The sequence below is a fragment of the Xenopus laevis genome, chromosome 8L, assembly GCF_017654675.1.
Source record: "Xenopus laevis strain J_2021 chromosome 8L, Xenopus_laevis_v10.1, whole genome shotgun sequence".
NCBI classification, from domain to species: Eukaryota; Metazoa; Chordata; class Amphibia; order Anura; family Pipidae; genus Xenopus; species Xenopus laevis.
In genome coordinates, this window is record NC_054385.1 from 76942899 (window position 1) to 76965695 (window position 22797).

Below are 22797 nucleotides of genomic sequence, written 5' to 3' on the forward strand. Positions count from 1 at the left end.
GTTCCATCAGTGGATAAAATGAAAAAGGGAATCAATCAGCACTTAATTTCTGACTCATATATATATTTATGCATACTTCTGTGAAGTTATATTCTAATATCACCTCCTTTTATGTACTTTACATGGAGGTAGGAACTGCAAGATAAGCCTAAATCAAATATATTGAGATTGTATCCATCCATCAACTGCATCTCCTAGTTGACCTGCTAAATATATTGCAAGATTAAGCTCATGGCAGTTTAAAGTCTACCAGATTTGCATCCACCCTGTAAACAAAAGCAGCTGTATGCAAAACAAATAAGTCAGAAAATAGAAAAGGGCTTATTTACTAACATAGTTTACAAAATCACATCTTGGCTTTAATTTTTCTAACTTGTTCAAAATAAACTGCTAATTGGTTGTTCTTGGACATGGTACTTACTTATGCATATTAGAACCAATGTTACAAAATTAATCCCAAATTGTCAATTCTGTAGAAGCAACTGCCAATGTGTCTTTTACACAGACCTGCACTACAATTACCTATTTGAAAATATAACCCATATCAATGCAGCACTGTCCACAATGTCTCATAATGAAAACATTATACTGCAGAAATAGATCTCCACTGTGTACTCTAACTATTTGTATGTCACACAAACTCATCCATATGCATATTTAGACTGTAGGGAAAACCTACTTCACATTAATTGGTACAGTAAGAACAGATATATTTCAGTGTTTCAAATAAACAGTGTTCAATCTTTGATAGTGTTGTCTACCTTCTGATCTCTGTTCCACTGCCCTACACTTTCTTAGTTGTTCCTACTTTGGTGCATAAGGCACATGGTACAAGGGAGCCTGCCATGTTTAGGACTACATTGCATGTTGTGCCACATATAGATGCCTATAATTGTCCCTTGCTGTGCCAAAAGAATCATATCAATTTAAACAATGTGTAAGATCATGGCCATATCCACCAACATTCAAACCCTCCCATTACATAAGTTGGACTTGTACAGTTTGCTAGCTGGCGACATTTTTGCACCTCAGAAATATGGGGCAAAACTTTGCACCTTCTTTTGACAAGTGTGAATATGTTTTAATTCTGGGGGGGGTGCACTGTGGAAAAGAATTGGCAAAATTGTTAGAACTGTTGTTTTTTTACAATATGATTTAAACTTGTTTTTTTATTGTTTTTATGAATAACTTTATGCTTAAAATACATATCTGTTGTTGCTAGATAACACTTATTTGCCCCAGAATTTTTAGTGTGCCATTCCCACACACTGGTCATACAGATGCAAGGTTTGTAATCATTGGGGCGGATTTACTAAAGGGCGAAGAGGCAAACGCTGGTGACAATTCGCCAGCGTTACCGCCCGCAGGGACTTAGACAATTAACTATTGGGCGCAGGCGCCAATTTTCTAGTGAAAGCTAGGTGCTAACGCTCATTCACACCCTATCACCAGGCGACAATTCGCTCAGGCAAATGGACGTTACTCCACAAATTCACTAAACTAAAATTCGCCAGACTTGCCTCAGCCAGCTCAGACCAGGAGAAGTGCATTGGAGTTCATAGATCTTCCTCAATGTTCTGTTACTTACATCATATTCTGCAAGTGGAAAAAGCTTAAGGGGCAAATTCACTAAGATTCGTAGTTGCGCCAGGCGTAACTTCGCCGCACTTCGCCACACTTCGCCAGGCGTAGTTTCGCCAGCGCTCCGCAAATTCACTAAAATCCGAAGTTGCGCTCAGGGGTAGTGTAAGGTTGCGAAGTTGCGCTAGCGTTAATTCGCTAAGCGAAGCGAAGTTACGCTAGCGATGGTTAATTTGCATACGGCGCCAAATTCAAATTTCAATGGAGGAATACGTATCAGCACTACAAATGCCTGGGAAACCTTCAAAACATCAAATAAAATTTTTATTTTGCCCTACACATGTGCCCACTGTATAGTTAAGTTGCCATGAGTTAGGAAATGTAGGGGGAAGGAGGGGAGCCCCAAAAATTTTTTCAATCTTTTTCAGCCTATCACCCATAATATAGAAAAAACGCCAGTGTTTTTTGGGACCTAGAAAAATGTTTAACTTTTTTTTGAAGAAATCCCTATCTACTCTATTGCGCTTCGCCTGGTCTGAGGTCGCGAAGGAAGTCTAGCGTAAAAGGTAGCGTTCAGAACAATGCGCGCATTATTGAATTCGCCAGGCTTTAGGGTGCGAAGTTACACCAGCGTCCGTTAGTGAATTTGCGAAGTAACGAAAATGGCCAACGCTAGCGAATTGACGCTAGAGTTAGGCGCTTCGGCGCATAGTGAATTTGCCCCTAAAAGTCTTTTCTTTTTTTCAGCGGGATAGCCTTCAAAAGTCCTGAATTTTTTTTTTTGGGTAACTGGTTTCCCCCATAAACTATACAATGGGCTCATGTGTAGAGCATTATAACAACTCTATTGTCTTTAATGTGTAATTAACAGTGGAAATGTAATGTATTTGCTGCAACATATAACGTAAAGACATCCATTCAACTATAAAATTTCCATCCGTATGCAAATTAACCTGAGGGCAAGACCTTTCTAGGCAGAAATGAATGCTAGCGCATCTTTGAATTGCTCACATTGCTGAAGTAACACTAGCGAAAGTCACCAGCGTTCAGCGCCTGCGACAAGACTTCCCATTTTAGTGAATTTGCTTAATCTGAGCAAATTTTCATCTGGGAAGTGTAACGGTGGATGCGAAGTGGTGGCTGGCGACTTTTCGTCGGTTAGTGAATCGGCCCCTAAAATCTTTGAATTACCTTTATCTTCCAAATGAAGTTCAGACACAGCCCTTACACAATGTCCCTAGGCTCTGTAATCACTGGCACATATATGGTAAGTACACCAAAGCAAGGGCAAATCACTGTATTTAATGGCAGGCACCAAAAGCTTTGGGGAGTTCAGAGGGTTTGGGAAAAGGCAGAGTAAGACAAATGTAATGGTTGGGTAGAGTATCTGTTTTTATACACAGACAACATTTATTAGCATCTTGAACATTCTCGGGAACTGATATGTAAACTGGTACATGTATTTGAGCAGAATCACTGCGGGTGGGCAGAGATATTAAGCAAAATAACTTTAAAATGAAAAACTATTTGCATTGTACAACATTATTTTGCATGCCCTTCTAGAGTTCACAAAGAACTGTGACATTTGTCAAATTTCTATAAATTCCAGTGCTTTATAGTTCTCCAAATAGCACCTTAGTTTCACAGTTCTTCATATATAGTACGCCCCAGTGTACACACACTGTTATTTACAGTATTTCATCCACGTGACGGCACAAAAGTGTTTTAAAATGCCTTTTGTTTGCAGAATTTGGGCATCACTCAGCAAGCAACATTTTAAGCCCACAAGGCTGTTTTTCAAACTCAATGATTTAAGGGGTCCTCTAGCCACAAATTGTCTATAAAATATATTTTTTTTAAATATCTCCACAGTTTTAAAGTTATTTGTAACTGTGTCTGGCTTTTTACCTTACTGCACTGCTGCTTCTGACTCTAATTCAACAATCATTAGCAGAAGCATACAGTATTTACAGACCTGGAGGAGAACTGACTTCTGCTGCAGGAGTTAAAGCAGACAATATAATGGGATAAGCAAGTACTGCTTTGAAATGCCATTATATTTACAAAATATTTTAATACCAACGGAAATGTGTAATTAATGTGTATTGGCAAGATGTTTAGAATTATATTTAACTTCACTGTACAAAAAACAGTTTATGGGTGGACAACCCTTTAAAGACTACAACACAGCATTCTAAGTTGAACATAGGCAACAGTAAGAGTTCACAGTCCAATTACACTGATATTGCTGCCTTGACACACCCAACGTGCACAACATAGGTTTTGCACCCTTGTAAAGACACAAGTGCTGAAAGCCTTTCCTGGGATTAGTCCATTTTACCATTTTATGTGCAGCAAGATGACATTTGAGGATAAATAGTTGGTTCATTTTATGGAATGAGCTCAATTGTGTATTTAACTGTACATTCCAAAATACTAACATGCATTTTAATGGATAACTATCAGGGAAAAACACACACATAACACTTACAGCAGCTTATGAATTCCTACTTTAATATGCTCCATGAACTTCCAGCATCCTGTATATTTTTGCATGACACATTGCTCCCTTAATACGTTTTTAGCAATCATGGCAAGATTAAATGGAATGGAGTATAGGTAGAGTGGTAGACAGTATGGTCAATTTGATTATCCGACTAAACAAATCAACTGTCACCAAGCAACAGTATTTCTATAGAATTGAGTTAATGCTTAGCCTGAACAAATAATTATAGTGCCCTAGAGACAGACAGTGTATAGGTGCATGCAAAGGTCAAAGGAAGGGCATTTTATCAAATACACACGCCACTGTGGGTCTTCCCTCACACCAAAACATTATTTTGCACTAACCCAGCCTTACCACTACCCAACATTTCATTTTATATATATACAGTTTATACAGTGTTCATATAGAGTTTTCACTGGGATTTGAGCAATGTGCAGCACATATAATTAAAGAAGAGTATATCATTTACAGTGCATTGATTCATGCCAAGACATGCCAACATGTCTCTTAAGCACCCTGTAGAAGTTCTTCTTTTGAGCACAGGGAGCAGAAGTTTGTAGACAAGCCCAAACCTCGGTTGTTTCCCTGCCCTATGCATATTTATAATACTGCAGAAATGTTTATTCACTTGCAATTGAAATGTTAATGGAACAGAGTAAACTGTCAGATATCCCTGTGGGCTGCATTACATAGCAAGTACAGCACCAGCTGCCGGTGGCACACACCGCAGCAGCTGGCCAAGAGGAGGCATTGCCCTGGGAGGGCATCAGACAGACAAATGCATCTGAGACCAGTAGACAGGCACGCACACCCAGGAACTACGCTGGCAAAACAAGGAAAACACCAGAGACAAACACCCTGTGGATAATGAGTCATAACACCTTCATAGGCACCCTGTGCACGCAGTGACTTGATACACACTACTTTGTGTGTAATGGGAGCTATATGCAGGAGTGGCAGAACATGCAGATAAAATGGTTTAGCAAACATTGTCAGTCAGTCCATATGAGTGAGCGAAAAAGACAAAACACACCTTGTGGATCCCAATTCACCTGCTTCCTCGGGGTCTCTATAGGGAATTTCATCTCTCCTGTAAATGTGCACCAACACCAGACAGAAATCCCAACCTGAGCTCTATTCCTGCTGCTGCAGCACCACTAGCAGTTCTTACACAAACATCTTGGTGGAGCCTGCGCTTTGGGCTGGGCAAATCAGGGCTTTGCCAGACAGGAGTCACATCAGATGAGACAATGCTAACTAGAAGTGGTTGGATCGCAGACAAAAAAGGGGGGAAAGGTGGTCCTATGATAAGATCAGCTATAAGCAGTAGGCTGGTCCCCTTCTGGATTGGAGCAGACTGTTGTCCATAAGATGGACCACTGCAGCATTACAAATATGAGTAGGAGATTACGGTGTAGAGATCCATACAGACTGGAAGGAGCTGCCTGACCCGTGTGTACAACACACATTGAGAACATCAAATGCAAATGAGTAGCATCCAGAAGCAGGAGGCGTCTGTTCATATGCAGATTTTTATGAAGGCATGGGGAGGCTAAGCCTCCTCAAACCAACAGGGCAAATTTCATTTAAAGTAATGGGGACTTTGGCAAAATTCTACTTCCATGTACTTAGAAACAAGCAGGTCTGTTGAGACTGCACAGTTCTCAGGGAATCCAGGCTGGTACTGTGCAAGCAAGAGGGAGGAGGAGGAGGGAGCAGGAGGAGGGACTGGTAGTACATTGCTCTGACTTGTCCCAGCTGTCTGTGAGAAGAAGATTCTGCAAGGGTGAGCCTCATGTAAGCAGCATGTGCACTGTAGACAGTGAGATACTGAGTATGTTTTTACCACTTGCCAACATGCATATTTATTTGTTAATATAATTTCAGAGAGACAGTGTGTGTGTGTGCTCTTCACGGTTCGTTTGTGTTTTTGTGTTCTGAGGCAATATATATACTAAATATATATATATATATATATATATATATATATATATATATATATACACACACACACACATATATATGGTATACACATGCACACATATTTATACATAATGGTTGGATTAGGCTGTTTATGGTGGAATGACATAGTATGTATCTTGCTTTGTAGTACAATACATAAAATTAAAACTGCTTTTATTATACATTAAGCTAGTAAAATCTTTATTCAGGAATGGTGTTTCTGTGAAGCAATCTGTGTAGAGTTTCAACCATATTAGCCTGCCCAAACAAAAAAAAAACACACTCTGCCTATGAGAGAAAGGGAGAAGTTCTAAGGATGGGAGAAGAACAAGCGATTTCCTCACACACAAACACATACAAAGGACACTAGGCAGGCACAATTCTGCCCATAGAATGATGTGAATGGGCACGGGGTGCTGAGAAGAATGAGGTGACGGTTACTTACTGGTGCTCAGTGTCTGGGAGAGGTGAACGCCGTGCTGTTAGGTGGGGTTTCTGGATGAAGATACGCTTGGATGGCTAATGGCACATGGCAGCAACATGGGATGTCCCTGCGGCAGAGGGTGGCTTTCTCCACATACATATTCAAATACGGAAAAAGGGCACACAAAGGAAAAGCTAGCAGCCTACACACGGGCTTCCCTTGCCTGCACAAAGGCTAAACATGCACAATCAGTATGCTCCTGCAGATCTCCTGGCATTGTCTGCTGTACAGTCTGCCTGTGCAGAATTGCAGTCTCTCGCAGCAGCATCTGTGCTCCGATGCTCAAAGCTCAGTCTCCTTCCTGGGCAGGTGTATTTGTGCTCGAGCCTTCCCACAAGCAGGTAAACATGATGTGTCTCAGCCAACCTTGATCTGAGCTTCTTAACCTTTCCATCTGCATGTTCTTAATTGGGTGACATAGGTCTGATTCCTCAGTAAGGAGCAGCGATTATGTGGCAGTTACCCCCTGCCTCCAAGGCATGGACACAAGGGATTTGCACCATGTCTATTTCAATTGTCAGATGTGCATTTTCCCTACAGAAACACAGGTAATCCCATATTCACGGTTTGTCAGACTCTGCTTCACTGGCCATCTTCACTCGTGGGGTGTTAAAAACATCACATTTTGCGCCTCAGTAGACCCAGTTTCTCTCCTGGTACATCCACCCACACACACAGCTTCTCCTTGCATATGCCAGCGCCACCTGCACTCCAGGGGTCCCTCTCCTATCTCTTGCAGAACAGTATGTTGCTGTTCACTATGGAACTCTTTTTTCATTGGTGCCTGGGTGCTAATGTAAATCAACCTTTTTACACAAACTAACACTTATAATGTGAGGGAATTATTTACTGTGGGTGTATCAGGGAGTAGCACAAACTGGTCACCAGAAAATGCCAATGCTCAATAACAGGGAACATTGCAGGAAACACAGCTACTTGATGAAAAACAGCTGTCATTTTGCTTTTCTCTCTACTTTGTCTCTTTACATTGCTTTTCCCAATGATGTTGGTGTTAGTAATTAGTACTAATTTGTACATTTCTGGGAGGGGTACATAATACTTTTGGTCATGGCATGTACCACATTACAGTTTAATTTATTTGTCAATAGCACAACTGGAATGATTTCCCTAACAAGTTGCTGATAAAAGACTCAAGGCAAATTCTAACTGCATCCCAACACCCAACACAATTTTCTTTATAAGAGTCTGATTATTTGGACTGGCTAAATTGTCCAGCTATAGATGAAATATACCTTACAACTGCAAACAAGGTATAGGAAGGCCAGTGGGACACTGACAGAAAAGCAGTTTCTTGAGAGATGTTTTCTTTGCAAAGTTTGGGGGTGCTCTAAAATTATTTTGCAGTAACGCCTAGTTATGCCACTGGTACAACCAGTAAAAATTTTATTTGTAAACTGTGCATGTTTATCCAGGAATTGTATGAAATTAGATTTTCCAGGAATACCAGAGATTTTAGTCGAACAACATTCTGTGGGTGCAGGATGGAGATTCTGGAAGCACCATTATTATTTCTATTAAATCCCATTGAAGGTTTATGCCAAAAAAAAAGACAGAATCCCACTGATGACCAGAATGACCAAAATGACTAGTAATGGCCAGCAAGGTTATTTCAAGAGTTGTTCATATTAATTTCAGTTATTGTAGACAAAAATATAGTGTTCTAAAATCAGCATGCAATTGCTACTACAGCAATAACTTCCAGTTACGTTTGGCAGTTAAGTCTGAGGTATGGGGTGACTGTAACATCTATGGGGCTAAACGAACAGCAGTGTACTCAAGGGCAAAAATCAGGGGCAATTGGACCATTAATTTAGCCTGCATCTATTAAATTCCAGTTAGACAAAGCTTGGTACACAGGGAGAGTACTGGTATATGGTCAAATTATATCACTACTGTTGTTGGTTATAGGCAGGGCAGCCATCAGGGGGGGACAGGGGGGAGAGTTGTAGGGGGCCCCGAGAGTAATGGGGGCCCGGTCACACTACACTCTTGATTAGCCGGGCCCCCCTGCTTTCTGAGAACTGCCGACTTCGGGAAGGCAGAGCGGGAGCACAAGGGGAGGTATCTTCTGCCCATTACTTCCCCTTATTGGTCACCGAGTTTAAGTCCCAGTTGAGCTGCTCAGGTATTGGATAGCTGAGGTTTGAGCTTCTCCTCCCGCTCATCCAATCACCATGCAGCTTTACCAGGACTTGAAATTCTGTAAAGAAAATGCTGTCACTGGAAGATGCAGATGCAGGAAGATGCAGCCACCTGTGCTCCCCTCCTCCCCTCCTCCCTTCTGTAGTTGGCAGCTCACTAACAGCAGGTGGGCCCTAGCCACCAATATTTTTTTAATGGGGGGGCCCTGACCACAAATGTTTTTTTAATGGGGGGGCCCTGACCACAAATGTTTTTTTTAATGGGGGGGCCCTGACCAGCAATATTTTTTTATTTTTTTATTAACATGTGGGAACCATAGCCAGCAATGTTTTTTTTTTTTTAGTGTGTGGTGGGGGGTGGACCTGTGGGGTGGGGAGGGCGGACCCGTAGGTCGGGCTTGTGGTGGGCACAGCCCAGGAATTTTTTTCGTATGGGGCCCTGCGATTTCTGATGGCGGCCCTGGTTATAGGTTGCATTACAATAGTGTTGCAATGCCCAGCTTGCTCTGTGTACATATAGGGCATTCAGCATTTCCCCAAGGGGTAAGGTAACACTGGACATTACCAGGTTTCATTTACAACCACTGGATAAATGTGGACGTGGGCAGTAAGTAACCAGTAAAATGTTTGCTGGTGGTGTTTTAATTGCAGCTGCTGGCTGCACAGAGCATTTTACAAGGCTTTCCACTAGATTTTGGAATATTGTTGATGGGTTTTGTGCAGGTTAACCAAATACTTCCACTTCCATCTCTGCAAACCCAGTCTATGCGGACCTCTCTTTGTGCACAGGTGCAATATCCTGTTGAAAAAAGGATCTTCCCCAAAACTGTTCCTGCAAAGAAACATGCCATTTTCAACAATGTAATTAGGGATTATTTACAAGCACTGGTGCTAAATTGCACAAGTGCAGTTACCACTGGCAATCAATCAGGTCTTTACTTTCATTGTTCAATTTATGGTAGTATGCTGATTTTTTATTGGCTTCTGCTGGCTACTCCACTTTTGTAATCTGGTATACATATATATATATATATATATATATATATATATATTTATATATATATATATATGTATATATATATATATATATATATATACAGGGCAGCCATCAGGGGGGACAGGGGGGAGAGTTGTAGGGGGCCCCGAGGGTAAGGGGGCCTCGGCCACGCCACACTTACTTGATTAGCCAGACAAGGCATGGACGTTTAAGGGGCCCTGGCCACCAATTTTCTAATGTGGGGGGGGCCCTGGCCACCAATTTTTTTTTTCATGTGGCCACCAATATTTTTTAATGGGGGGGCCCTGGCCACAAATATTTTTTTATGGGGTGGCTCTGACCACCAATATCTTTTTATTTTTACTAACATGTGGGAACCCTAGCCACCAATATTTTTTTTTTTTACTGTGTGGTGGGGAGGGCGGACCTGTAGGTGGGGATTGCGGTGGGCGCAGCCCAGGGGGCCCAGGAAATTTTGTCGTACGGGCCCTGTGATTTCTGATGGCGGTCCTGTATATATATATATATATATATATATATATATATATATATATATATATATATATATATACATACATCACAGTGTATATATATATACACTGTGATGTATATATATATATATATACATCACAGTGTATGCTGTGGCATTAAAGCGATACTGACACCTGAAATTAAATCTTTTTTACATCTATCATAACATTGTCTTGTAATTTTGCCATAAAAGTTTTTGCCCAATTCTATTACATTACCTATCTGATTCCCCATGCTTCTATGAGGGGGCTGCCATATTTGTGCAGCAGTTATCTGTTAGCATTAGTTTCTCTAACTGACCGGTTTGCAAAACAGTCAGGTTTAGGAACTTCAAGTAACAATTACTTACAAAAGCAGCTCTATCAGCAAAAAAACTGTCAACATGACCTATAGGTAACTTGTACATTAATATTTTGAAGAGTACTTTTTAGTGTCAGTATCACTTTAATGTTTGTTTTCACTAGGACCTATAGTGCTATAATCGTAGTGCTATAATCATAATCATGAAAAACTGTCTCAGACCATTATTCCTCCTCCACCAAACATTACAGCCAAGTAGAGTTCTACTGGAATCAACCAAATCCAGAATCATCCATCAAATAGTGATTTATGATTCATCATTCCAGGAATGTATTTCCAATGACGATGACTTTTATGCTCCTCCATCTGATGTTTTGGCATTGTACATGGTCGTGTTTCTGTGCTTCTGTGCAGCCCATGAATCTCCCTCCAATAAGAATTAATTATATTTTATTTGGGATTAAGTACAGGCTACTGTATTATTATTACAGAGAAAAAGGAATAATTTTTAAGAATTTTAATTATTTGTATAAAATGGAGCCTACGGGCTACGTAATTCGGAGCTTTCTGAATAATGGGTTTCCAGTTAACGGATCCCATACCTGTACAGACATTACACTAAGACAGTTCTCAAAATCAACAGTGAGTGCTCTATTCAAGCACATGCAACACTACATGATTCATCAATTTGGGGCCCTTCTGTGAGTTTTTGTGGCCTTCCACTTTGTGCCTGACCTGTTGCTCCTAGAGATTTCCACTTTTCAACAACTTTATTTAAAATTGACAGGACAGCAGTATCATAGTAGAAATTTGACAAACTGACTTGTTCAAAATGTGTCATCCTATTATAGTGCTAAGATGGCAGTCAATGAACGCTTCAGTACAGTGTAAAACACAGTATATGTTCAAGATGTGTGCTTAATTATGCACATGGGTCAGCAATGAATTAATATTCATGAGCGAACTCAAAAAAGATTATTTTTACAACGTAAATACAGAGTTTATTTTGGGGGGGGTGGGTTTAATTATTAATGACCCTCAGCTTCTGCTACAATTGCAATCAGTTTACTTTGTATTACTGCAACGTTGAATCTGTTTCTCAAACAAAATAGTTCTCTTCTAAAGGCATTCATATCATTCAAGGCCAAACAGAAAAGAAATAGTGTGAAACCATAATTAGTCATTGTACACATTTAGAAAGAAATAGATATGTGTTACAAATTGGTCACTGCAGCTAGGAGTCTGTTATTGAGGAGATAGTGCCTTGTATCCATTTAATGGAGTAAGTAGGAAATGCAAAGCTTCACAGCAATGCCTGACAAATCTCTAACATTATTCCATACTGTACAGCCGTGATAAAAACCTTTGGTTCAAGCAAGAGAGGAAGGGGATTTGGGAATTTTAGTTCCACAGCAACTGGGGTCAGTAGGTTAAACATCCTTGATGATCTAAAGCAGTTGGTCTCAGAATGTGAAGCTTGCTTGCAAAATTGGGTAATTATTAGACTACTTTCATCCCATATATGGAATAATTGATTCCACTGCTAGAACATTGCTCTCCAAAAGTTTGCAAAAAGTGGTCCACTTATCATCTTTACAACTATATTAAAATGATTGTGTGATACAACGTATGTCCACTGTCTGGCTTGGTGCAAAAATACTTTTGACATCCATATTTTGCCTGTGGGCTATGAGATGGGTAACCATATACTAAAATTGATGATAGTGATAGCAACTTAATAACCTAGCATTCTCAGCAACCAGATACCCTGGCTATAGTGATAGCTACTTAATGCCCTGTCATTCTCAGCAACCCGTTACCGTGGCTATGGGTATGCTTGTCCACCCAGGAATATGAATACACTATAGGTAGACTTGGATATAATATTTGTTTACAGAGCATGTGTTGAAGTCCAACACCTATTCTGTCTCTCAGTAAATGCTTGAGCCTGACTGATTTATAAGTGGTCACAGGATCAAGAAAAAGGGGGAAAAGCTATTTAAATGGGTGGTTTACCTTTAAGTTAACCTTTAGTATGTTATAGAATGGCAAATTCTAAGCAACTTTTCAATCGGTTTTCAGTATTTATTTTTAATAGTTTCTTAATGATTAGCCTTTTCTTCTAAATCTTCCCAGCTTTCAAATTGGGGTTACTGACACCATCTAAAAAACAAATGCTCCTTAAGGCTACAAATGTATTGTTATTGCTACTTTTTATTGCCCGTCTTTCTATTCAGTCCCTCTCCTATTCATATTCCAGTCTTTTATTCAAATCAATGCATGGTTGCTAGGTAATTTGGACCCTAAATTACTGAAAAACCAAAAATAATAAAAAATGAAAACCAATTGCAAATGTTCTCAGAATATCAATCTCTACATCAGACTAACAGTTAATTTAAAGGTGAACAACACCTTTAATGAGATATTCCTGAGAGTAGATTTGGCTCATCTTTCAAACAATGTGACTCATAAATGCTGCAGCCTGTATCAGTTCATATAGTCACCCTGGAATGAACTGCAGCTTATATTATACTGGAAGCAAGTAAGGCAGCATTAATGATTAGAGGAAGGAAATAAAATGCCTGTCTGTCAGCCAGGGAAAACTGACAACACTTGTAACAGATATCAGATTAATGCTATTGGCAAAGATTTCAGGCTATCAATGAGTCAGACTTCAGATTGCTCAGTATTTGCAAAGCCCCTTGGGAATCTGAGCCATCAATTACTAGCTCCCTATTTGTAATATAACCCTGACATCAGCTCAGCTGTAGGTTCTGCCATTATTGCTTCAACCTATAAGTAAGTAAGGAGTAAGGCAAGACGTCTCCTAGCATTGTCATTAACTCAATACATGCAACCTGACACCCAGCCAGAGTCCATGGGTTTTGTAGTTTATACTTATCATACATTTCCATGTGTACAATATATATGTGTGTGTGGTTGCGTGATGTGATGTCTTTTCATGTTTCCTTGTGTGGGAGCACAAGAAGGACCATGCTTTTTTTGGATATGTAGGTACGTTCACCACATGCATCAATGTCTGGTCTTATCATTCCTCATTAGGAATAAATAAGTTATTTATTTCATTTAAACAATTAGCGTTTAAATAGTTAGATACCAAGAAACTACTGGAAAACAAATGATTCTGTTAACCTATACTCCCAGATCGGATGTATATTATTAAGAGAGGTGTTTGTTACACATTAAACAATGAATATCTATGAGTCATTTCCTGAATGAGCCAGTAAAGATCAGGCATTTGTGCTTCAGGACCATGGACAGAGTTGAAAATAACACAGAGAACAAGGGGAATATAAAATGCTTTTCATACAGCTAGACTTTTTTCAGGAATATGTCAGCTCAGTTTGAGGGGAGATAAGGACATAAAATGCTGCTTTTGCACTAATTTGCACATATATGTATCTGAAACCATTTGACATTTACAGCTAGGCTCATTGCATTGCTCTAGGACATGATACAGATGAAAAATGTAGCATTATTTGACCCTTAGCTATAATGTATATCAACATTGTATACATCGTTGAAATCAAAATTCTATTTATCCTTTAGCCTCTATAAGATTTTTTAATGTATGCACTCGACAAAAATTCAGTCTTCTGGCTTCTCACACAAGGCAGCAACGTCTTTGAAAAAAATACACCGAATCAAGGGTCGAATTTCAAATAAAGAATTTAATTTATGGCCAAAACTATCAAATTTGACTAGGGAACTGTTAGATTCGATTCGAGTTTTTTTAAAAAAAAATAGAGTTCGATTTTCGAGATTTATCCTACTCTGGCCCTTTAGGAACTCAAATTCGACTATTCACCACCTAAAACCTGCCAAATTGTTTGATTGGTTGAATTTCGAATTCATGGGAGTTTTAAACTCCCATGAATTCATAATTCGACCATTGATAAATCTGTTCCACAAAGCTTTTAACTGAATCATGGATTCAGATTTAGGGGGCACATTTACTAAGCTCGAGTGAAGGATTCGAATGAACATATCTAGGACATACTATTTAATAATAATTCCTATTGCGGAATAAAAACAAATTAGTGACATAATATCAGGGCCTTTATACAGGTTCATGGCATGCTCCCTTGCCAGTTCTTCTACATGTTATTGCACTCAGCTAATGCAGCTCTACAGTTATTAACTGATTACATCACCTTTTTCTCCTGTGGCATTTTATTCACATTGTAGACTAAAAATGTGCTTTGGAGTAAGACAATTAAATTATCTCTTAATTTCCTGTTGTTTTTATATCGTAAGAAGAGCTTTTCAATCAGTGTAAAGCAGCCTTTATGTGTCTTTTTCATGTATGGTAATAAATCTTGTCTTCAGCGAAGCGGCCAATATAGCATTTTGTCTTCAAATATAACCATTTTCCGCTGCATACATACAATGCATTAATGGACATCCATATAGCATCTATTTAAGGCTTCGTGTAATGAAGATTACCAGTATATTAAGCAGGAAACTGCTGTATTGTGGATAAAAATCTAGCTGTTCATCTCCTACAACAACATACAATTTTGGAGCAAAAGAGTAGGAAAAAGATCAAACCACAATCACTCACCGACACGGACTCACAGATCTCACAGACAGCGGAGCAAAAGAACAGCAATCTTTTATTTAAGAAAATATAGGATTTTAAACATCCTTACACGTTTTCACTAAATCATAGGCTAAATAAACAAGATACAATATACAGGGTATATACCCAAGCCCCACCAATCACTGTTAAGCAATTGTTATGCAATAGGAGGAGGGGATGGAGGAGGGATGTTAAAACCAATGATACATAGTAAAAATATGAGATTAAACAAAAGTACGAGGGAGTACCAAAACACAAATGTACAAAAACACATTATTTTACAAAAGTATGAAATACATTATTTTGCAACTTTGAAAAAACAGGGCATCTTTAAAGCATTTTAAAATAAGGGGTCATCTGATTCCCAATTGAAATATCCATTTCACTTCTTTTGTTTAACATAGTCTGTAGACTCCCTCCTCTAAAGCCCAATGTTATTTTCTCTATACCTAGTTGAGACAAAAAGCTGACATTGCCATCAGAAAAAAGGGAGAAATGTTCAGAGACATTGGTCCCTTTGTTCCATTTATCAAAGGTCAAATGTTAAAGATTTTTGTACCTTGAATGAACTCGATTTAACTCGCAACTTGAAAGGTTTCTTATTTAAGAAAAAACTTGATTCAGCAAGTTTATGTCGCGAAACCCAAAACTCGAATTCATCAAGTTTTCGGGGGAAAAGCTTCAAAAGCTTTTATTGATTGAGTTTTCGGGCAAAACCCGAAACTGGAACATCGTGCAGGCTATTAACATCTTCAAATGGTTCAAGGGACCTCTGCCATTGACTCCTACATGACCTTGACAGGTTTTAGATGGTTTATTTTTGGATTTGAGCAATTTCCAAGGTTGGAGTATATTAAAGCTTGAAAAATTTTAGGGTTTTTTTGACCAAACAAATAACCTTTAAAACTTGAGTTAAAATGTTTTTGGGTAGAGAGCCCATTTAAGTTAAATGCAATTAATGTAGCCTTCTCATTGGATTTCCTAGAAGTGTTCCAAATTGTTCACATCATTTGGAAACCTTACTATACTCCAAACCCGAGGAGCAAAATATCTACCAATTGCCCTCTGATTATACTGCTGGTGTTCCATTAAATGCGAAAAAACTCATATCAAGTTTGGTCGAATTCGATTAAAATTTGAGTTTTTGAGTCAGTCAAATTTGTCCCAGTTTTACAAATTCAATTTTAATAATAGTCAAATATTCAAATTTTGAGTAAAATCTAATTCATGCGAGTTAAAAAAAAACTTGATTTGAAATTCGACTCTTGATAAATGTGCCTCCCAGTTCATAAAAATACCACAACACATATTAAACGCAATACATATCTGTAGTACACCCACGTCTTATAGTGACCCATATACCATGTGATTTACATAGAATGAGAGCATTGTAGGTTCCTGAAGCATTAGGTTTTATTGAGAATAGTTTTGCTGTGCATCTTTGCAGTTTTCTGTGTGAAGTGCTTTAATGCACATTGGAGAGCAGTTTGGAAGTGAAACATATATATCATCACACAGATAGTATGAGTGCAGCCTTTCTTCTTAAAAGGTTATTGATCTCAGTGACTTACCATGAAGGTGTAATTTAATAATCACACAGATCTTAGAGGGCTTCTAATCTGATTATTTACTGGCGTGATCTGGGGGTGTATTTAAGATTTTAAAATTCTAGAACTGCTAGTTAATGCAACCATGACACTAGCAGGGTATTTCCAATAAAACAGATTATTTTCTGAATACCCCAAACCAAATCGGATAAGTATGTTTTACAGTCATGGAATTTGGTAAAATAATAAATAATGTACCGTTTTATACAGTGTCGGACTGGGACACCAGGGGCCCACCCAAAAACCTTTGACTAGGGGCCCACCAAATTATCTTAGACCAGGGGCCCACTCTCAGTACTATTATTCTTCTTCTCCTCACTCAACCTCTATTCTCCTAGTCTCTTTCTTTTACATACTATAATCTATTATTCCATCTATTTAGCCTCTTTGCTCTCATAGAATTTGGGACTAGCCATGAAATATGTCAAATGTCTAGCAGCATGAGGGCCCACTGACACCTTGGCCCCCCGGGACTTGTCCTGGTATCCCAGTGGGCCAGTCCGACACTGTTTTTATATAGAAGTTTTGGAACCTTTAAAATATTATTTATCATTGAAAAAATTCAGACACTTACAATGGATGGTGTCTGATTTACAGATCGCATCCTATAAGTCGGATGTAGCTGCATGGGTCAAAATATAATAGAACTGATACAAAAATCTGATGTGTAAACTACATGGACGATTTGCCACCCAAAGCGACACACCTGTTGTAAGGGAACGTTGCATGCTGTGTCTTCATCCAAAGAGATAAAGTCTTACAGTGTGGTAGATGTATGAACATCTGACTTAACATTAAAGCTATGGGGATCAGATTTTGTAGGATCCTACAAAATCTCATGCTGTTGTGTGCTGTTGCATAACAAGATTTTGTGGGTCAGATAAAATCTATTACGAAATAGCATACAGACGGGAAGATGTGGATACGGATTGGGTGTGGGTCCTACAATGTCAACATTTTGCAGGTTAGGGTGCGGGTTAATGTTTCCCTGGATTAAGGTCAGGGACAGATTGAGTTTTTCTGACCAGTACATTACTAATGTGTGGTGTTAGGAGTTGAGGTGACTGCCTAGAGGAAATATCAGTTCTTAAATCAAATGAATGTATTTAATTTTTTCTTAATTGTTTTAAGATAATAGCAGCTTTTAAACTGATAATATAATGAATTTGAAACATCAATGCCACCTGCAGGTCATTGTAGCCAACTGTCTGAGAAATAATTAATTGTTTATTTCTGATTTACTCAGACTCCTTTTTCTCAGGTATTGTCCTAATGAATTGTTAGGAAAACTGAAGTACTGTAATTTGCTTCTTTTTATTTTATAAGCAGCAGTCTGTACTGTGGAGTGTCAGAAGTTGTGATTTACTTAGATTCTTATAAAGTTTTTGATGCAATTCTACATATACTTTTAGGGATTTATCAAAGGTCAAGGTGAATTTTTAAATGAAAAAAAATTTGAGCTATTTTTTGTGTACTTCGACTAGGGAATATACCAAATTCGATTTGAATGTGAAAAAATTATATTTTTGAAATTTATCATGTACTGTCTCTTTAAAAATTCAACTTCGACCCTTCGCCATCTAAAACCTGCCAAATTGCTGTTTTAGCCTATGGGGGACCTTCTAGAACCTATTTGGAGTCAATTTGTGGACTTTGAAAAATCAACGCTTTTTTTTTTTTTGGGAAAAACTTTGAATCGAATTCGATCAAATTTGGACCTATTCAATCGAAAACGGACCTATTCGACCAAAAAAAAAACTTCGACTTAATTTTGTTGGTCTTGATAAATATGCCCCTTACATTCTAATTTAAGGACTTGGTGTTGCAGTTCATACATGGACTGAGACCTGAATATTGTTGTCGATGGTCAATTCTCTTGTCAAACTAGAGATCCAAGTGGTGTGCAGCAGAGCTCTTTATTGGGTCCACTTTTATATAACTTGTTAAATCAAAGACTGAAATCAAGAAAAGTATGGTCATCCCATATCAATATCTGGAAAACCCCAGGCACCAAGCAATCTGCATAATAAGTCCTATAACCTATATTAGAAAACTGTTCATACTATAGTCCTGCAGAGAGTTATGAGCAACATTTGACCCCTGTTTTTTCTTTTGACCCATTTTGACCCCTGTTTTTATCCTGTGTAAATCATTGTATTCTACAGAGTGTTTGCTTTTTGCCCTTGCAGCATCTTAATTATAGTATAGTATATTTCTAAAGCAAACATGCAATTTTTACCATATATTGCATCAATATATTGAAATGAATTTAACATCCCTTTAATAATTTGGGGAGGGCATTGAAAGCAATATCAGTGTTTATTGATGACCCAGAACTATGGACAATGAAATTCTTCAGGAGTTGGTATCCTTTGCTGAGGATATACAGTATGCTTTGCTATATCAATATCAATGCCTATGCCATACTAATAGTTTAAAGGTGAACTATCGCTTTAAGTGGGGGATAAGGTAACTGTGTGAAAATATATAAGGGGACCATATAAAAATTTCTGTGTGGTCCTCCATTGAAGTTTGGTTGTTTTGATTGCTCACCTTTGTGTAAATTGTAAAAGGTATCAGAACTGAGATTAACTGGCCCCTGAAATGTTTACACCTCTAATTCAGGCTGTAAAAACCCTGAATTGTTCACACTTGTAATCCCATATATTGTTCACACCTTTAAGACCCTGTACTGATCACACCTCAGACTGCCAGTGTCCACATTGTTCACCTGTTCACATCTTACATAGATTGTAGTAGAAGCACTGACATTGCGTCACTGTACTTATTATAGTATGTACTGTTCGTCTTAGAGTGGTCCTGCTAGGTTTCCCTGTCTCCTACCCTGCTCTGCCTGTGTGTGCCATACTCTGCCTGCCCTACTCTGCTTGCCCTACTCTGCCAGGGTGTGCCACACTCTGCTTGCTCTATACTGCCTGTGTGTGCCATACTCTGCCTGCCATATGCTTCCTGTGTGTGTGCCATATTCTGCCTGCCCTATGTTTCCTGTGTGTTCCATATTCTACCTACCCTATGCTCCCTGTGTGTGCCATACTCTGCCTGCTCTATACTAATATATATATTATAGTACTAAGCACATCACATATTATATTAATTTACTGGCAGCCTGCCTAGAAGATATCATTCACCATTACCAATTTATATAGCACCTTATGGATATTTTAACAAGCAACAACTATGTACAAATAAACAAACCAGGGTTGCAGAATGAAACAGAAGTATTTGCTCCTTAGCAAAGGTTACTGTATTTACTTATCCATTTGCAGCTGCGGAATATAAGAGGAACTGCCATTAATGGCACAGTGCAGCTACCTCTCAATTATTATAGTTAATTTGACTTCATTTCATAAAAAAAAATTCCACATCCACATTATGGCGTGCTGACTTTTTATTTTAAAGTGGAATCACATTTTACAATGTTCTATACTTATGTGTGTATAATATATATTAATTGTGTATTTCCAGAAACTCTGTGTGGTTTTTTGCAGAGCTGGATTTTCAAAAAATAATCATACTTATGCAGGTGATTTTTTTTAAGATAAAACTCATCTGAAGGCATTTGGAATATCGTGTTGCGTAGGTGTTTGCTGTACAAGGAATGCAATACTTAAGTGAACCTTTTTTTTTGCTCTCTGAATTTACTCTAAGAAGCCCCCAGAATAATATACCTTTATCCCTGCATTCAGATTAATTTTTTTTCTCTATTGCAGCGAGTTTAACTGAAGCTCCTTTAGTTACTTCCTTGTCTAGTGCAAGACTCCACCCCTTGGCTTTCTGAACACTCCTTCTCTCTTTGACTATGAAGATCTCAAAGAGGTGCCTACTGTGCATGCCTGTATGATTTCCGTTGGAGCAGAGGCAGTGCACATGCCCAGAAGGCACCTCTTTGGGGTCTTCATAGTTAAAGAGAGGAGTGCTCAGAAAGCAAAAGGGGACAAAGCCTTACAAGGAAGTAACTAAAAGATCTGCAATTGAACTGGCTGTAATAGAGAAATAAAATAAATCTTAATGCATGTATGTTATTCTGCAGGTGTTAGAGTAATTTTAATGGATTTTAAAATAAAAGGCTTACTTATCCTTTGAATAAGAAGTGAATAAAGAACAATAGAATGTGGTCTTTACCTCCACTGAAACCATTTCCATAAACAGTGGATAGCAATATCTAGTATACCAATGTCACTGAACAATATTGTGTAGGTTCTTTTGAATTTATAATCATGACTTCAAATTTAAGGTTTTTTTCGGCAGTCAAAAAGCATAACCACCACTATTTTCTCATTTCTGAAATTTGAATATTTGAGAATAAGTAAGCACAAAAAATGTAAATATTAAAAAGCAGGCACTTGAAATGGACAAGTTTTCAAAATGTCAGATTTTTGCAGAATCATTGAAAATGAGAATGTGATTTTACTTTGTTAAAGTTGTTTTTCACATGGGGCACTTAAATGTTCCCAAAGTTTTTTCAGCCCAAAACCCAGAGTTAGTAAACTCACTTGTAGTTTCTTAAAGATTGCTTGAGCCTAAAAGCTTGAGCAATCTTAAAAAATATACAATATTTTTTTGGCCCCACTAATATATAATGCATTTCCTTGATCATACATTTTCCCGGATTTTACACCATTTCTTTCTGCTCTCCTGAAAAATGAGGGTTCTATATACAGTATATGTGTTTTGTATACGTTCTTTAAGATTTTGGAGTTGGGGAGGCCAAATTATCAATTTTCAAATTTGAGGGGTAAATCACCATTGCCTAAAAAAGAAAATCTTGAATGTTTTAATAAACTGGGGGGGAAATAAAGTTGTTTGAGGCAATTCCCATTAACTTTTACTCATTTTTTCATGTTTTTTTTAATTGCAACTTTTTGAGGTTTCACAAAACATTGTCATATATAATATATAAATATATAAGATGATATAAACCATATATAAATATATAAGATGATATAAAAATTGCAAGCTAGAATTTTGATATGTTTTTAAAATCCAGAAAAATACTTGAAAATTAGAATTCCTCCTCATATGTGCTTAATAATTATGCTTCATGTATAGCTAGTCTTAATTAATGTGCTTTCTCAACATCACATTTTCCCAGCTTTTTGGGCAGAAACTCAAATTTTTAGAGGGAAAAAAATTCAAATTTTTCTAGATTTATTATACCATGAAGCTGCAAAAAGTCCAAATCCAAAACTCCACCATCTCCAACCAGTCAAGATCATGTCTAAGTCAATTAGACAATTTTGATAAATAAGATAAAATCGTGGATGGGAGTTTGGTTGTGATTGCTTTAATAAAAATATGAAAGAAATTTGAGTTTTAGTAAAGAACCCCCTGAATGTCTATCTATAGAGCCTGCTATTTTATTTATATGGCATAGATGTTTATGTGACACTAAAAGGGAAAATATCTCAAAAATCTATAAGAGAAAATAATAGAGGTATATTCAAAAAACATTACCCATTGCAAGCTTACCTGTTTTCCTATTGGTCAATTTTTCAATCCCTGTCTTCTGATTGGTCGCTTCAAAAAAAAAAGAGCTCAAAAGACGGCTATAAAAAGGCAAACATGCCGATCGGTCTTCATTCTTCACCGGCGGCCGATGGATAAAGAATAAAGATATGTTTAAAAAAAAATAGGTGGGGCTTAAGGATAATTATTGTTAATCTTAAAGGCGATCCGCTGTAGAGATCTGATGTAGAGGCTGGCTGGAAAGATATGTATGAGCAGGTATTATTATTATTAGCAATGGTTACTGTTCTGATTGATATGATAATTAATAAACAACAGCTGCGGCCATTCTCCACCATGTTTATGTCTGTGTCTATAATTTGGTTGTTATGTCATAATTTTGTTGTTGGTAAGTAAGTAATGCTGTTTGCAACTCCCATGTAGCAAAATTCAGCTTTGCATTTACAGGTCTGTTAATCCTCTATCCTCAGCTATACTCTTTCAAAAGGCAGAACCAACAGGGCAGCTCTCTGGAATGCCACTACCCTAACTGTATTTTAGTCAGTTTATCCTAGGGTTGCTGATTCTCAGTTAAGCC

At 38.0% G+C, this 22797-nt stretch overlaps 2 protein-coding genes across 3 annotated transcripts in view; one reads left to right on the plus strand and one right to left on the minus strand.

Annotated features, from left to right (window-relative positions):
• Positions 1-6583, minus strand: part of kcnk10.L (potassium channel, two pore domain subfamily K, member 10 L homeolog) — a 55040-nt gene extending 48457 nt beyond the window's left edge. The window contains exon 1 of one of the 2 annotated variants that reach the window (XM_041573008.1): positions 6495-6583. In XM_041573008.1, the coding sequence (XP_041428942.1) occupies position 6495 (1 nt within the window). In that variant the 5' untranslated portion in view covers positions 6496-6583. Of the gene's footprint in view, positions 1-5120; positions 5651-6494 lie in introns of those variants that run through there. The other variant, XM_018230392.2, reaches the window with a different exon arrangement.
• The window catches only part of spata7.L (spermatogenesis associated 7 L homeolog), a 50808-nt gene continuing 33819 nt past the window's right edge, over positions 5809-22797 (plus strand). The window contains exon 1 of the mRNA XM_041573007.1: positions 5809-5884. The gene's annotated coding sequence lies outside the window, so the exon portion shown is untranslated. The remainder of the gene's footprint in view (positions 5885-22797) is intronic.